This window comes from Marmota monax, unplaced genomic scaffold, assembly GCF_021218885.2.
Source record: "Marmota monax isolate L192 unplaced genomic scaffold, Marmota_monax_Labrador192_F-V1.1 WCK01_AAM20220418_F8-fsc00131, whole genome shotgun sequence".
NCBI classification, from domain to species: domain Eukaryota; kingdom Metazoa; phylum Chordata; class Mammalia; order Rodentia; family Sciuridae; genus Marmota; species Marmota monax.
The window spans coordinates 4365514-4381776 of NW_026693141.1; the positions used below are offsets into that span (position 1 = coordinate 4365514).

The window sequence follows — 16263 nt, forward strand, 5'->3', positions numbered from 1 at the left end:
TTCAAGTTGAGAATTGGATATATTTGCATTTTATCTTGGTTTTGCTGAGTTAATGAGTATGAATGATCCACTGAACAAAAAAACCAAGAAATATCCTGCTTTTCTAGGTGGCTTTATTTCATTTTGTTTTGTTTTCTGGATGCTTTTGGTTTATGAAAAAACAAAAAAAGGGGCTAGGGCTGTGGGTCAGCGGTAGAGCATTCGTCTCGCATGTGTGAGGCCCTGGGTTCGATCCTCAGCACCACATAAATAAAATAAAAAGGTAATGTGTCCACCTACAGCTAAAAAAAATATTAAAAAAAAAAAAACATTAAATATTTAGGGTAGAGAAGTTTGGTGTTTAAACTGTCCCTACCGTATATGACCCCCACTCCCTAACACACAGATAATGAGATAATGGTACCTTTGTAGGCTAGAATATTTCATGTTTTTTTTAATTTGAAAAGGAAACCTTTACATCAAAATTTACACTTAATGATGGTAAATACATTTTTTTATTTTAAATTTTTAGTGGATTATTTGAACTAAGCCTAGCCTCCCTTCTTAAACATAGTGTACGATTAAAGAGGAAATGATTCTATTAGTAAAATCCTTATCTTTATTGAAAATAATACTTTTGAAATAATACTTTTAAAAGAGTAGATATGCTACCTGAATTATGATTTTTTTTATCTTTTCATTTTATAAATTGTATCTTAAGCATGACTTCTTCAAAGCAATTTTGCTAATTCTCTCTTGAGGGAAAACTTTGTAAGGGATACATGCATACTAGATTTCATGTTAACTTTGAACAATTGTTTTCTCATCTTCAGATCATCATGCATGTATTTTGCACCTACCTTGATTCCAGATTACCTCCACATCCCAAGTACCCTGATGGAAAAACATTTACTTCTCAGCACTTTGTTCAGACACCAAATAAACCAGGTATAGACCTCTCCTAAAAGAATGTGTTGAGATTTTCGCATGAAATATGTCTGGTGTTTAGTTTTTTAATGTAACATTTTTCTTTACAGATGTTACAAATGAGAATGTTTTTTGCATTTATCAGAGTGCTATCAATCCTCCACATTATGAGCTAATCTACCAGCGTCATGTTTACAATCTTCCAAAGGTATTTCTACATATAGAGAAGTCATTGTTACAGAAGGTCATGGGTGACTTATTTTGATAATGTTTTAAAATTAGTATCTGTTTGGAGAATAGTAAGAGTTTTTTTTATTATTATTATTTTAATATTTATTTTTTAGTTTTCAGTAGACACAACATCTTTATTTTATTTTTATGTGGTGCTGAGGATTGAACCCAGCACCCTGCGCATGCCAGGCAAGCACACTACCGCTTGAGCCACATCCCCAGCCCCAGTAAGAGTTTTAATATTTATATTTTTAAGTATTTGGCAGACACAACATCTTTGTCTGTATGTGGTGCTGAGGATCGAACCCGGGCCGCACGCATGCCAGGCGAGCGCGCTACCGCTTGAGCCACATCCCCAGCCCCCCCAGTAAGAGTTTTAAATTAGGGGAAATGTGTTTCTTTATATTATTCTTTTCTTTTGACTATAAAAGTAAGAAAAACTACTCATTCAGAGGCAGCTATAGTTAACATTTTAGTGTATTACCTTTTAGAAACTTTCATTTTGATCTTTTTGTGTACTTTTTGTGGGTTAAAAATCATTGTTCTGCTTTTAAAATTAACTTTATATTATAATTTCCTATTCCATAGAAATACTACTTAATAGCTATAAAAAACATTAGCCAAGCATGGTGGTGCACATGTGTAATCCCAGCAACTTGGGAGACTGAGTCAGGAGGATCCAAGTTTGAGGCTACCTACAGCAACTTAGTGAAACCCTGTCTCAAAAAAAAAAAAAATAGCTTGGGATGTGACTCAATGTTAAAACACCTGTGGGTTAAATCCTCAGTACAAAAAAAAAAAGATGTGATTACACATCTTCAGTTTCTTGAGTAAAAACAACCTAAATCAGGATAAGGAGATAAAAGTTAATCTGTAAGGGGCAGGGGTTGTGGCTCAGCGGTAGAGCGCTCATCTCGCATGCGCGAGACCCTGGGTTCGATCCTCAGCACCACATAAAAAATAAATGAGTGAAATAAAGGTATTGTGTCCAACTACAACTAAAAAATAAAAAAAGTTAATCTGTAAATTGAAAATGTAAATTTGCTATTTTTATAGACCAACAATTACAAAATAATAGTTTGTTTTTAGAGCTAGCAAAATTGCCTAGTAGTCCCTTGTAGATAAAATAAATTTATATTTAACCTGTTGTTTGCATATTAAGGCATGATGTAATGTGTTTTGAAGAATGACTAAAAGCTTTTTAAATTCTCATACTTGTTCATGTATGAGTTTAGGGCATAGAGCACTTTTTGTGTGTAGCATACAGGGGCACCCGTTTCAGAGTAACTCTCCAGGCCTCTCTCAGTGCTGTTACTATGCATGGAACTCTCAAAATGTTAACTTTTTGTTTATGTTTTGGGTCTCGGCTTTTAAATCTTTCCCTTGAGGAGGTCTCTGCCTTGCTGGTCTAGGGTAGATGCCTTCTAGTGTTCCCATAGTATCCTACAACCCTCATAATATTTCCTCGCACTCTGTTGTATCTCTTCATTTTCTGCCTGCTTTTCCTACTTGATATTAAAGCTCCTGAATTATGTGTACCCTTTCTGTCTTAACTTGCCACAAATATTCCCATTTCCTCACACAAAGTGTAGACGTTTTGTTTAATGAAGGAAGGAAAATCTGAATTATGTGGAATTCTGAGTGGTAGGATATGAATTGATAAGATCTGCATTTATCTGCCAGACTGAATTTTTTTAGATTAATTTAAATTTTCTTTTTTGTCTTGGTTCTAGGGCAGAAATAATATGTTTCATACTTTGTTAATGTTCCTCTACATCATAAAGACCAAAGAGTCAGGAATGCTTGGGTAGGTATTTAAACATAAATACTTAATTTATTTACTGTTTTTCTTCTCATATTAAGATTCTGTAGGCGGCAATATCACCTGATTAGTGAACTGAACCTTCAGTGCAGTTTCTATTACTAGCTCAGCCCTGTCATTCACAGACTATCCCATCTTGGGCAAGTCCGTTAACTCCTCAGAACCTCCATTTGTTAATTGGTGAAAGGCAACTAGACCACATCATTGGCTTTACACTTGTGTCTCCTGGGGGAATAGCTCTGAGATAGATAAAAATTGGGCTTATAGCCAGCACAGTGGCTATTAAGGAGACAGAGGCAGGAGGCTCACAGTTTTAAGGCCAAAGTGGGCAACTTAGTGAAACCCTGTCTTGGAATTTTAAAAATTAAAAAATAAAAATTTAAAGGGCTGAGGGATGTAGTTCTATCGTAAAGCACCCCAGGGGTTCTTCCCCAGTACAGGGGATAGGAGGTGGAATCAGGCTTTTGCCACTTGAAAACTAGGGGGAAAAAAAAACCTTGGGAGTCCATTATTTCCTCTCAGACACAAAGTATTCCGTAAAATGTTTGTACTTGCAGAGAACTAAGTTGGTACCCACTCCAAAGTATTGTTAACTGGGATAGACAAACTAGTCCATTGAAGTTTTTTTGGGTTTTTTGGGAGGGTACTGGGGATTGAATTCAGGGACTCTCAACCAGTGAGCCACATCCCCAGCCCTGTTTGGTATTTTATTTAGAGACAGGGTCTCACTGAGTTGCTTAGCGTATTACTTTTGCTGAGGCTGGCTTTGAACTTGTGAACCTCCTGACTCGGCCTCACAAGCCATTGGGATTATAAGCATGTGCCGCGGCTCCCCGCCACTGCATTAAAGTTTTTAGCTTGGTAATGGAGCTCACATAGTATTACATTGTGGTATTGTCATTTTAATGATTCAGAATTTTAGTATATCAAACAATATTTGAAATACGTTGACCCCTGCTGATCTGGGAATCGAAAGATTAAGCCTGAAGACCTGGATTCTGAGCCTAGTTCTGCCATCGAAGGCTGATGAAATGTAAAGGGAAGGGCTTCAACCGAAAGGTATTTGGCCAGCTCTGCTTCTGATAGGCATGCCTTTGTTTAAAAAGATTTTGTTTAAGCATCCTGTTCATAATTTAGAGGTTACTCATGTTCCAGAACTAAACTGCATTGAGCACTCAGAACATAGCTAGTGTAAATTGAGATGCTAGTGTAAAATGTATACCAGATTTCAAAGACTATCAAAGAGAGTATCATCTTAGTAATTTTGTATAGTAGTTATATGAAATACAACTTTGGATGTATTGAGTTAAATAAAATATACTCTTAAAATTATGCCAGGTACAGAGGTACATGCCTGTAATTCTAGTTCGGAGGCTGAGGCAAAAGGATCAAAGTTTGGGGCCATCCTGGACAACTTAGCAGTACCCTAACTCAAAGTAAAAAGGGCTGGGGATACAGCTCAGTGGTAGAGCCCTTCCGTAGCATGCACGAGGCCTGGGTTCAATTCCCACTACCACAGTAATGATAATTTCTTTTTACTTAGGTTTCTACTAGAGAATTTCAATTTTTTTTTTTTTGAATTTTTTAATATTTATTTTTTAGTTTTCGGCAGACACAACATCTTTGTCTGTATGTGGTGCTGAGGATCGAACCCGGGCCGCACACATGCCAGGCGAGCGCGCTACCGCTTGAGCCACATCCCCAGCCCAAGAATTTCAAATTATTTATGGCCTGCATTTGAGGCGTACATCATATTGCATTTCTGTTGAACAACAATACTCTAGAGAAGCAAAGCTGCTGTCCTTAAATATATTAGATGCAAAAGATAAGACAGATATGAGGGCTGGGGTTGTGGCCCAGTGTTCTGTCTATCTACAATTACAAAAAAAAAAAAAAAATTTAAATAGATATGAATGTAAATTTATAAACCAATATAAACATTTATTATCTTTTTTTATAATACATATTTTTAGTATAAGACAGGAAAATAACTTTTGCAGGGCATGTAAACTAACACAGCTCTTCATTCTTCTTTATTATTTTTAGTTGTAGATGGATACAATAACTTTATTTATTTATTTTTATCTGGTGCTGAGGATCGAACCCAGTGCTTCACACATGCTAGGCGAGCACTGTACCCCTGAGCCACAACCCCAACCTTCTTCATTCTTTTTTATTTATTTATTATTATTATTATTACTATTATTATTATATTGGGAGGGTACCAGGGATTATAGGGCACTTAACCACTGAGCCATATCCCCAGCCCTTTTTATATTATTTTGAGACAGGATCTTGCTGAGTTGCCAAGGCTAGCTTTGAACTCACCATACTCCTGCCTCAGCTTTTCCAGCTGCTGGGATTACAGGCATATGCCACCATGCCTAGCTGTTTGTTTTAATTTGTTTGTTTGTTTATTTATTTTTAACAAAGGGGGAAAAACTTTGAAATTAAAAACCTTTTTATGGGCTGGGATTGTAGCTCAGCAGTAGAACGCTTGCCTAGCACAGGAGAGGCCTGGGTTCCATCCTCAGCACCACATAAAAATAAAGGTATTATGTTGTGTCCATCTACACCTAAAAAAATAAATATTAAAAAAAAAAACTTTTTAATGTGATTGACGTATCTTTTATTATGCTTTCTAAATCATTTGAGTAGTTAAAAACTACCATCCTATAACTTAAAGGCAGTTGAATAGCTCAAATAAAGTCTATTTGGAATCATGACCTTAAAGCTTCAGATAATCCAAATCTATTATCAGTTCAATGCCAGACATTTGTGCAGTTCCTGGAAATAGATAAATGTTTTACTTCCAAAAGAGGGGGAAAAAATTGCACAGTAACTTAAATGTTCTGTTTAGCAGAAGACATCATAAATAAAATTTAGTGATAAATGACAACCTGAGACAAGGCATTACATACTGCATTACATACAGCAAACTCAAGTTAATATCCATCACATATAAAGAATGCATATAATTAAGTAGAAAATTAAAATATAGAAAAATAGCAACAATATCAAAGACTTTTTTTGCAGAAAAGTATTGTGCACATGCCTAATAACTACCAAAAGATGCTTAACTTCATAAACAATCAAGCCTAAATTAGAATATTTCTTCCTAGCAAATGAAATTTAATTGTTTGCATTAGCAGGTTATGAAAAAATAGGGCATCACATTTGACAAATTACCTATTTTGAAGCATTGTTTTGTTTTGCTGTAGTGGAGATTGAGGCCAGGGATGTTCTGCTAGTAAACTACATCCTCAATCCTCCTTTTTTTTTTTTGGCCAGGAGTCGGTGGGCAGTGAAGTAGGGCTGGGGAGACCAGGGATTGAACCCAGGAGTGCTTTACCACTGAGCTACATTTCTAAGCCAATTTTTAATTTTGATTTTGTATTTATTTACTTTTTGGTACTAGGGCTTGAACTCAGTGTTGCTCTACCACTGAGCTACATCTCCACTTTTAATTTTTATTTTGGGACAGAGTCTTATTGAGTTGCCCAGACTGACCTCAAACTTGCAATCCTTCTACCTCAGTCTCCTGTAGTTTGGATTACAGGTTTGCACCACTATGCCCAGCTTGAAGGTATTTTTGGTAATATAGCTATGTTTTTAATTTTTATCACTTAATACATTCTCATAATTTCTAAAGTCATATAGTGCTAAAAGTTTATGACTCTCATAGTTCCAAACAATAAAGGTATACAGCACTTTCTTCAGTCTTCACTTTTAGACATTCTCTGTTGATTTCTTGTTTTGTTAGATGAGTGATTTATCTCTTTTATAGTCCTTCTATTTTCTATTCCCCTTGTACTTCCAATATATTTATATCACTCTCTAGCGTAGATTTGTATTTGTATAATATGAAATATGGTTTAAGATCAATTAATAGGAGCTGGCGTTGTGGCTCAGTGGTGGAGTGCTTGCCTAGCACGTGTGAGGCAATGGGTTCAATTCTCAGCACTATGTATAAATAGGGATAAAATAAAGGTTCATCAATATCTAAAAAAAAAATTTTAAAAAGTCTATTAATAATAAACATGCAAACTTACCAAAGCATTTCTCCCTAATAATTAGTAAATGCCTAATTCAAGTCAAGCAAATAAAAGTCTCTAAGAGGCCTCATCTCTATAGACTCCACTTTTTAAAATTTAATTGACTCTTTAATCTTATTTACTGAAGTTATTCTGTTAGCTCTCTTTATTATGTGGTATAATAGTTCTCAAAGTCCACTGAAAAATTAATTTTCAACGCTCCCTAAATCTATTTATTGTAAACTTGGGTATTAAGCACAGTTAAGAAAGTAATTACTGTTACTAGAATTTACCTGATAAGCCATGTGTGACATGGTTCATTGCCAAGTAGCATTAAATGTCATCAATTAAACATATATTCCTTATACGGATTCTTGTTTTTGTTGTTAGTTAAAGACCTTAAATGCTTGGTAAGCAGTTCTGCTAAAACTTGTTTTGTTTTTTCTCTTTATAGGAGAGTTAATCTTGGTCTATCTGGTGTGAATATCTTATGGATTTTTGGCGAGTAGTTGGTTATTTAATTCCAAACATTTGGACTTTTATTTTATTGAACCAAGCTGAATCTAAGCATCTTTGAGTCACTCCCTCTCCTGAAATAAGATACATATGTGTATATGTTATAGATTCCTTAGATTTAACCAAAAAAAATAGCTATTGTGAAACTTTCTTGTGAAAATATACTCTATATCTTCTACTTTAAACACATTATCTTTGATTTTATGTTGCATTTCAGAAATTTGAATTGACTATAAAACTGTAACCCTTTGGATTTTTGTTGACACAAAGTAGAGCAGTTCCTTTAATTAAATAAATTTAAGAACCCTTTTTCTTTGTAATAAGAATGATCTACCTCATTCTTCCACCACAAATATGGTTTTTAGTTATGTTATTCAGTAGTATAAGTACTTAAAAAAGAAAATTGCTAATTTAGTTTGTTTTATCTGTTTTCCCAGTGTTCTGCAAATCAGTCTAAAGCTCGTATTCAAAGAAATGAAATTAGTTTCTAAGTTATGTTTTAATTAGTCCATGTGTGTTTTCAAAATATTATTAAAAGAGGCTCGACAGTGTAAGCATTTTAAAATGTCAGCACTAAGATTAAATTTAGTTGGTAGAACTAACTATTTGGATTTTAGTTAAGAGTTTGAGACATTAAGAAAACTGTTGACTGCTTTGGTTTTAACAACTCAGTTTCACTGTTCCATAGTATTTTGCTGTTATTTCCGTTCTTTAAGATTATAGTGATATCCTATTCATTTAAAGTTTTTAGATACAGTATTTTAGAATATCTAGAATGAGAAGATACCGAGTTTTAAGTTTTGCTTGACTCTCCATCTTTATTTTCTACTTGTATATGACGTTGCCAGCAGTGGCATATGCTTTTCTTGATTGACATTTTATTAGAGACTGCTGCTTCCATGACCTTTCTGCAAACCTGAAAGTGGCTTAAACCAATATCTTCTAAAGTATTATATATGCGTCCCCTTTTGTATAATTTGTAAATTGTTTTTCAAAAAAGCTGTTTCTGTTTTTAAAAGTTGATGTCAAAAAGAAAGGAACTTTTAACTGTTTTCAATATGTTCAGTATATTTAGTATGACATTTTAAAGGAAAATAATATTTAATTATGTTAAATATAAGAACATGTTAACATTTAAATATGTTTTCAAAAGTTATCCGGATGTCATGGAATAGCAACTGCTATGCTGTTAATCTACAGTGCTGTTGTGTATACTTTATTAAAAGCAGTCCAAAGAAAATTTTTAATAATACATAAGACTGTGTTTAAAAAAAAGTGTTTTGTCTGCAGTGTGGCTAGACTCTAGGTATAGCTTTCTTACATTAACTTTTCTTTGCAAATGTTTTAGCCAGTTTGTATTTGTCTTCTTTCCTTCCTCTTTTTGGGTGGGTGGGTGGGGGTTGTTGCTGCTGCTGCTGCTGCTGCTGCTACTGAGGATTGAATCCAGAGCCTCATGCATGCTAAACACACACTCTCTTCCTGAACTATAACCCCAGCCCCAAAGATAGCAAATGTTTTGGTCCTTGTGTTAAAATGAGTCAGTATCTACTAATATCTCTAAGTAAATGTTATTTCTAGGATATATGTCACAAGTTTTTTTTAATTGCTTGAATCCTTGTGAGGTCAGATCCACTAATTTAGATTATGTGCACTATGTCATTTGTCTTTTCTTCCTCTGTCAGTACCAGCCTTTACTTAAACCACATTTGTTCTTGAGCATACTTCATTTATAATTCAATTCCTCCTGAGACATAACAATACTTTGTTGCTTTGCTTTCTCAAGCTCATGCATACTTTAAACTGATATTTTGATGGTGAAAACGTGTAACATGGAAGGGGACATTTTCTAAACTTAGCCTTGTAATATAAATCATTTACATGTGAACATTGCTCAAAGGGCAGTCTTTGGTACTGTTTCACTATATATGCTTTTCCTTAGCGATCTCATTCATTCCACAGCTTCATTTATCACTTCTCTGCCTGATTCCTGAGATCATCACCAGGCACCACATCTCTCCTGAGCTCTGGTGTTACATTTCCGGTTACCTGTCAGACATTTCCAGTTGGGGATTGTGTAGACTGTCTACATCTGGAACTGAATTCACATCTGCCAAAACTCGCTCCCTCTTCTATCATCCCTTTCTCTGTTCTTTGTACTACCAGTTGCCCATCCTCAAAACTCTGGTGTCATCTTTGATTCCTTGAGCTCCCTGGGTCCCCAATCCAATCAGGCAGCAAACCTCATCCATTCTTTCTTAACAATGTCTCTTGCAGCTGTCCCCTTCCATTTCTGCCACCACTCTGCTCATTTACACACTTATCAACTCACACAGGATTACTGCAACAGCCTAATTAATCTCACAGTCTCCTAATTGTTGCCATGCTTCCAGATTTTCCAATTCATCCTACACATTCTCTTCAAATTTATCTTCCTGAAACACCTGTTTGATCATTTTATTCCCCTGATAAATTCCTTAGCTTGACATTTAAAGCCCTCCACAATCTGGCCCCAACCTGGCCTTCAGCAACCAAATCCTTGGCTTCAGCCAGTGCAGGCTGCTCCCTGCTTGCTGGGTTCTCTGCCTGCTCCCTCCTGCTCATCCTCATCAACTCTCTGGGGATTCCCCTCCCATCGCACACTCTCCCCCTGCCTTGAGACTCTCTCTGATTAAACCTGCTGTTTGGACCTCATCCTAACTACACCAGCTGGCACGCATTCTCCCCAAGGGCAGAATCTGTGCCCCTTTTTTGGCACTCAGCAGCCATACAAATGGACTCAAAAATGACTTTTAGTACAACAGTAGGTATCAGATCACATCTCCTCTTCACACAGAACTGAGTTTTTACTAGTTGGAGCTATAAACGCTGCTGTTCGAGAATACTTGATGGGTAAAGCTACCTTTTGGAAAAGGTGTGCATCCTCCTTTCTGAAGTACACCTGTGAGCCAGCCAAGCATGCTAGCTTTCCTTTTGTGGTGAGGCAAGGCCTGAGGAGGAGGAATCATTCCCGGCCTGGCAAGGGAAAGCAGCAGCACTACTTGAAAAGTAAAGCATTAGGTAATTGATGCAGCTGAGCCATGTCTTCCTCAGTGATGGGGGTGAAGTCCCTGCACCTATTCACAGCAGTATATTGTTCCAGATACTACAGGGATTGCTGTGAGGTTCCAGGAGAGCCTACCCATCCCTCTAGATATCTCTAATCATCGCTGCCCCTGGACTAAGAGTTGGGGCAAAAGTGTTGGAACATAAGCAGGCTCTGGCAGGAAGGCTTCTGGGAAGGATCCATATAGGGCCTTGTCTGCCCAGTAGAATATGAGCAGTTTGCACAGCCAGCACCTGCTGTTCTTTGGCCCCTGCAACACTGCCTAAGTCACTGGGTCTGCCAGCACTTTCTGTCATGTCTGCAGGATTATTAGGCATCAGCTCTTTGCCACCTCCCTCATTTGATCCCTGGACAGTCATCAGTAATTTAATTTCCACATTGAATGAACTTCAGTGACCTGGGGTGGGACAGATTATGGCTTCCACAGAAGGGGCACTCTGACAGGCTTAGGAAGAAGCAGCCCAACAGCAGGATGGAGATGGCCCAGGTGTACCACAGAGGGACAGAAATACCCAAAGGTATTTCTTAACAGTTCACATCCAGACTATACCAGACACTGATATGGATGAAATTCCTGCCCCCACCCCAGGCCAAAGTCAATATCCTTAAATTATTCTGCCTAGAAGAGATGCTGGCCTGAATGGACAGGTAGGGACTGAGCTCTGTCACTAATTGGGGCAGGGAACTAAACTTTCACGTTAGGAATTTCTGAGAGAGATACAAATACTCTTTATACCTCAGAGATAATCAGGAAGTGTTGGTGAGAACATACAGGCATAATAATGAATGACAGTGCCTAAAAGCAGGTAAAGAAAATTACTTTGAAAAGTTTTTCAAAATAACAAGTTAATGTAAATCTAGGGAATGGCCCCTTTGGCATTGGAAAGTAACTCTCATTCTTGGATCATGCAGAGATGGAGATATTCATGACTTTAAAACTTACACCCCACCCCAGCTGGCTCAGCCCAGCTGTGTCTACCTTCTGCTCCCTCTCTGCCTCCCCACTTCAGACTTGGCCCCACACAGACAAAACCACCCTTGTGTCCTGAAGGCTGGGCTTTATGGTATACCAAGAAATGCCTCCTTCCTATTCCACTTCTAAACTAGAAGGAAAAAATAACAACTCAGAATCAGACTCTGCTTTCATGAACTGCATCCCATAGGAGGAAAGTCAGAAGGTGACAATCTACTCTAGTGGGGGCAAAACTTGTTTTTCCAGGAGCAGCAGCTGGGTGTGACTCTTCCTCAAACACATGGCATGTAGACTGGAATCAGGCAGCCCTGTGATGGTTTTGGCCCAGAATACAGGCACCAGTTTACTGAACTCCAGCTCTGAAGAAAGGCCCCTGTGTTTCTGACAGGGAGGGGTGTTGTGGCAGGACAGCCTGCGGCTGGAGGGGTCCTGCTGCCTCCTGTAAGAGATACTGAAATCATCAGCCCTGAAACCTGGTGGCTGGAGGTGTTACAAGGCTTCCATCGCAAATTAGCTGACAACCCTTAAAAATAAATTCAAGTACAATGCTCTGCTGTCAGTTCAGTGTTCTTCATGAGTTCTTCATGTTCTTCTTATGCCCGTCTTGGAAATTCCAGAAGTTAAGGACCTTAAAGTAGTGGTTAGACTCTGCTTAGGCCAAGTGGCTTTGATCAAACTCTGAGGCAAATCCCAGAAAACCAAACATTGTCTCTGATATAAGGATGCTGATTCATAATGAGGATGGGGGCGGGGGTGTGTGTGTGGGAGAAATAGAGGAACTTTAGATAGGGCAAAGGGAAGCATAGGAAAGGGAGGGGACGGGGGATAGAAAAGACGATGGAATGAGACAGACATCATTACCCTAAGTACATATATGAAAACACAAATTGTGTGACTCTACTTTGTGTACAACAAGAGATGTGAAAAATTGTGCTCTATTCATGTAATATGAATTGAATTGCATTCTGCTGTCATATATAATAAATTAGAATAAATAAAATTTTTAAAAAACTTGGAGGCAAATCTACATCCTACAATATGATGTCTCTTAAGTAAGACACTAGATATTTTCTGTGTGGTCAGAAAAATTATCTTTAATTTAAACTGCTTGCTTGCCGTATCTGAAAAAATTGCTTCTTCCCCCTACCCCATCTTTATTTCCCCACTTCCCCACTCCTAGTAGTTTGTGTTGGTGAGAACATACAGACATTTCTGATGTGCTCCTCCTGCCCCTCCCCTGGCAAGTGCAGTGTTAGAGCACTGCAAAAACAAATCTCTGAAGAAAACTGGAGGTCTTTGAGGGAAAGTGCATGCAAGGTGCTCAGTAAGTATTTGTTGAGTTAATAATTTGGCTAAGCAAACAATTCACTTGAAAAGCAGACCTTTCCTTTTCTTGAACTGGAATTTGGATGAATGTGTCTTCTCTGTTGAAGACCATGAAGAGTTCTCTGCCTAGTAGGTAGAAGGGTGTAGAGAAAAGAAGCAAGGAACTGACAATTGGCAGTAGGAGCTAAACTCTGAAAAGAAGACCAAAGGGTCCACTCCAGTTCCATGCCCTCCTGTTGATGAGGCTATATGGAAATTGATTCAGTAGTAAAGGATCTATAAATGGGGCTGTGGTTGTAGCTCAGTGGTAGAGCACTTGCCTGGCATGTGTGAGGCACTGGGTTCCATCCTTAGCACCACATAAAAGTAAATAATTTAAAAAAAAAAAAAAAGGATCTAGGGTTGGGGTTGTGGCTCAGTGTTAGAGCGCTTGTCTCATACGCATGAGGCCCTGGGTTTGATCCTCAGCACCACATAAAAACAAATAAAAATATATTGTGTCCATCAACAACTAAAAAAATATTTTTTAAAAAAGATGTATAATTGACTAGAAAGAAAAAGGCATCTTAAGATATCTACTGGTAGTTTCTCTGCAATGTGCAAAATTGGTGACATCTTACAAGCCCTCTGAGAACTGGATCAGGTTGAGATGTAGTCCTGATGGCTGGAAATATTCTGACCTAGTCACAGGATACCCTGATTCTTTTTCTTGAAACACTGGAGAATTACCTCCAAGTACATTTCTAATTGGACTAGTGGGTTTTTTGTTTGTTTGTTGTGAGCTATTTATCTGCCATCTGCAGTCCAATCTAGTCATAGGCTGAGTCCCCTGGTCAGGATAATCTCACAAATGCTTGCTCTCGTTTACCTGTATTTTGAACAAATGTACACGCATGTACCAACTGCCAACCATGAACTCCACCAAGGACTGTAAGCAAGAATGCAATGATATATCCCCCTCAAGGAACTGACAGTTTAGAAGTAAAGATGAGATCTCATGAGAGAGGTATCCCCAAAGAAACCAAGCCAGTGCCTGAGGTTGTGGTGAATCTGCCATATCCCTCTTCTGTAGGCAGTGCAAACTAGTACAACCATCAGGGTAAAGTGAAACTACATGTGTATTCCAGTCACTCCAGCTCCATAACAAATTATCACAAAACAACAATAAAATAGCCATTTAGTATTTTCCTATGGATCAGGAATTCAGACAGGCCTCAAAAGGGGTTGGCCCCTTTCTGCTCCACAATGTCTTTGGCTGGAAGACTGAATCATCTTAAGACCTATTTATACTCTGTTTATGGGGGTCCTAACAGGATATAAACAGAGCACTTTGGCCTCCATGTGTGATATGGGCTTCCTCATAACATGGTGGCTGGGTTCCCAGAGCAAATGTCCTAAGTGAGAGAAAACAAGAAGAGGGAAGGAGCTAATAACAAACATCCTTAGAAGTTTCACAGTGTTTCTTCTGCTTCTGTCAATTAAGGCAGCTACAAAGAGCTGCCCAATCTTTTTTTTTTAAACATACTTTTAAAAAATATTTTCTTTTTAGTTGTAGATTTTTATTTTTATGTGGTGCTGAGGATCAAACCCAGTGCCTCACACATGCAAGGCAGGCATTCTACCACTGAGCTACATACAGCCCAAGCTCAAGAACTGCCCAATTTTTTTTTAATATTTATTTTTTAGTTGTAGTTGGACATAATACCTTTATGTTATTTATTTGTATGTGGTGCTAAGGATCAAACCCAGGGCCTTACACATGCTAGGCGAGTACTCTACTGCTGAGTCACGGTCCCAGCCTAAGAACTGCCCAATCTTAAGTAGAGGAAACATAGACTCCCACCACCACCACTACTCAATGGAGAAATGCCCCAACACACAGTGTGAAGGTAACATGGGATATATACACATATGTATACATGCCCATTTTTAGAAAATACAGTGTCAATGTGAAATGCAAAAAATGTGTATTTGTATTCTTTAATTCATTGATCCTAGGAAATTTTCTTCTATTCAACAGAAAAAAAATAGTTATGCCTAAGGTATTTATTGTATGTATTTATTATTTATCCATCTATCCAGTAAATACTGATTGAAGTACTTTGCTAGGTGCTAGGAATACAAAGAGAACATAAGGTAGCCTTCTTCCTCTCAAATAGCTTCTAGTGTGTAATAGCTTAATACGACCCATCCTAATGCCCAGTGATAAAATTATTTAATAAATCACAGTACACAATTCTATGAGATACAAGCTTGAGACAACATAATGAAACATTAGTAGACTTTTATTTTGATCCTTTAAAAAAATGGCTTTGAAAGACTATGTAGAATGATGGTAGAAATGTTGGATAGAAATGAAAACGGGGGGCTGGGGTTGTAGCTCAGTGGTAGGACGCTTGCCTTGGCATGCATGAGGCACTGGGTTCGATCCTCAGGACCACACAAAAATAAAAAAGGTATTGTGTCCACTAAAACTAAAAAATAAATATTAAAAAGAAATGAAAAATCAAAGTTGTGTGTCTACCATGACAACAATTATGTAAAAATATTCATGCAGGGCTGGCGTTGTGACTCAGAAGTAGAGTGCGCGCCTAGCATGCGTGAGGCACTGAGTTCAATCCTCAGCACCACATAAAGTAAAATAAAGACGTTGTGTCCACCTATAAATAAAAAAATAAAATATTTTTTTAAAATATGCACGCATATCACCAAGAACTAGAAGAAAATATCCAAATATGAACTCACTTGTTGAAGTGGGAATATAGAAGATTGTTTTTCTGTTTTCAGGGGTTTTTTTCCCCCCTAAAGTACTTTTCAATGTTATATTGCCTTTAAAATTGAAAAAAAAATCTAGATAAGAAGAAAAGGGGTACAAATAAAATTTTACAGATTAAGAGAAGGGAAAGTTCTTGTAAGTGAGAATCTAATGGGAGAGGATTCATGCAAGAGGTGGCATCTGGATTTTAGTAGAAGGAAGAAGTAGGAGTCAAGACATGAAAACAGGAAAAGATGTCTCTAGAAAACTATAGAGAAGCCAATCTGAGCTGGGTTTAGGGGCACATGGGATGATGGGACTGAATGGAAAACGGGGTCTGAAGTACTATAGGAAGGATCACAAATGTTATTAGGAGATACCCTGAAGCTTGTGGAGCAGAAACTCAAAGCAGTGCTGAAGGAGGGTGGCTCTGCCCACAGTCCTGCAGGTGGACCAGAGCGAGAACAGCTGATGAGAGAGGGGCTTTCTTTGAGGAGGCTACTGTAGTAACCCAGGGCCTGGCTTCCTGAGGTGGCAACGAAGAGAGAGCATTAGTTGAAGGATGACCACAACCAGTGCACACAACTCGAGGTTTCA

The 16263-nt window shown here is 37.8% G+C and overlaps 1 protein-coding gene across 2 annotated transcripts in view; it reads left to right on the forward strand.

The window, feature by feature from the left end:
* Window positions 1-8856, forward strand: part of Tmem209 (transmembrane protein 209) — a 32750-nt gene extending 23894 nt beyond the window's left edge. For both annotated transcript variants that reach the window (XM_046455121.2, XM_046455122.2), the window contains exons 12-15: window positions 813-927; window positions 1017-1114; window positions 2871-2944; window positions 7448-8856. In XM_046455121.2, the coding sequence (XP_046311077.1) occupies window positions 813-927; window positions 1017-1114; window positions 2871-2944; window positions 7448-7502 (342 nt within the window). In that variant the 3' untranslated portion in view covers window positions 7503-8856. The remainder of the gene's footprint in view (window positions 1-812; window positions 928-1016; window positions 1115-2870; window positions 2945-7447) is intronic.
* The last annotated feature ends 7407 nt before the right edge of the window (window positions 8857-16263 follow it).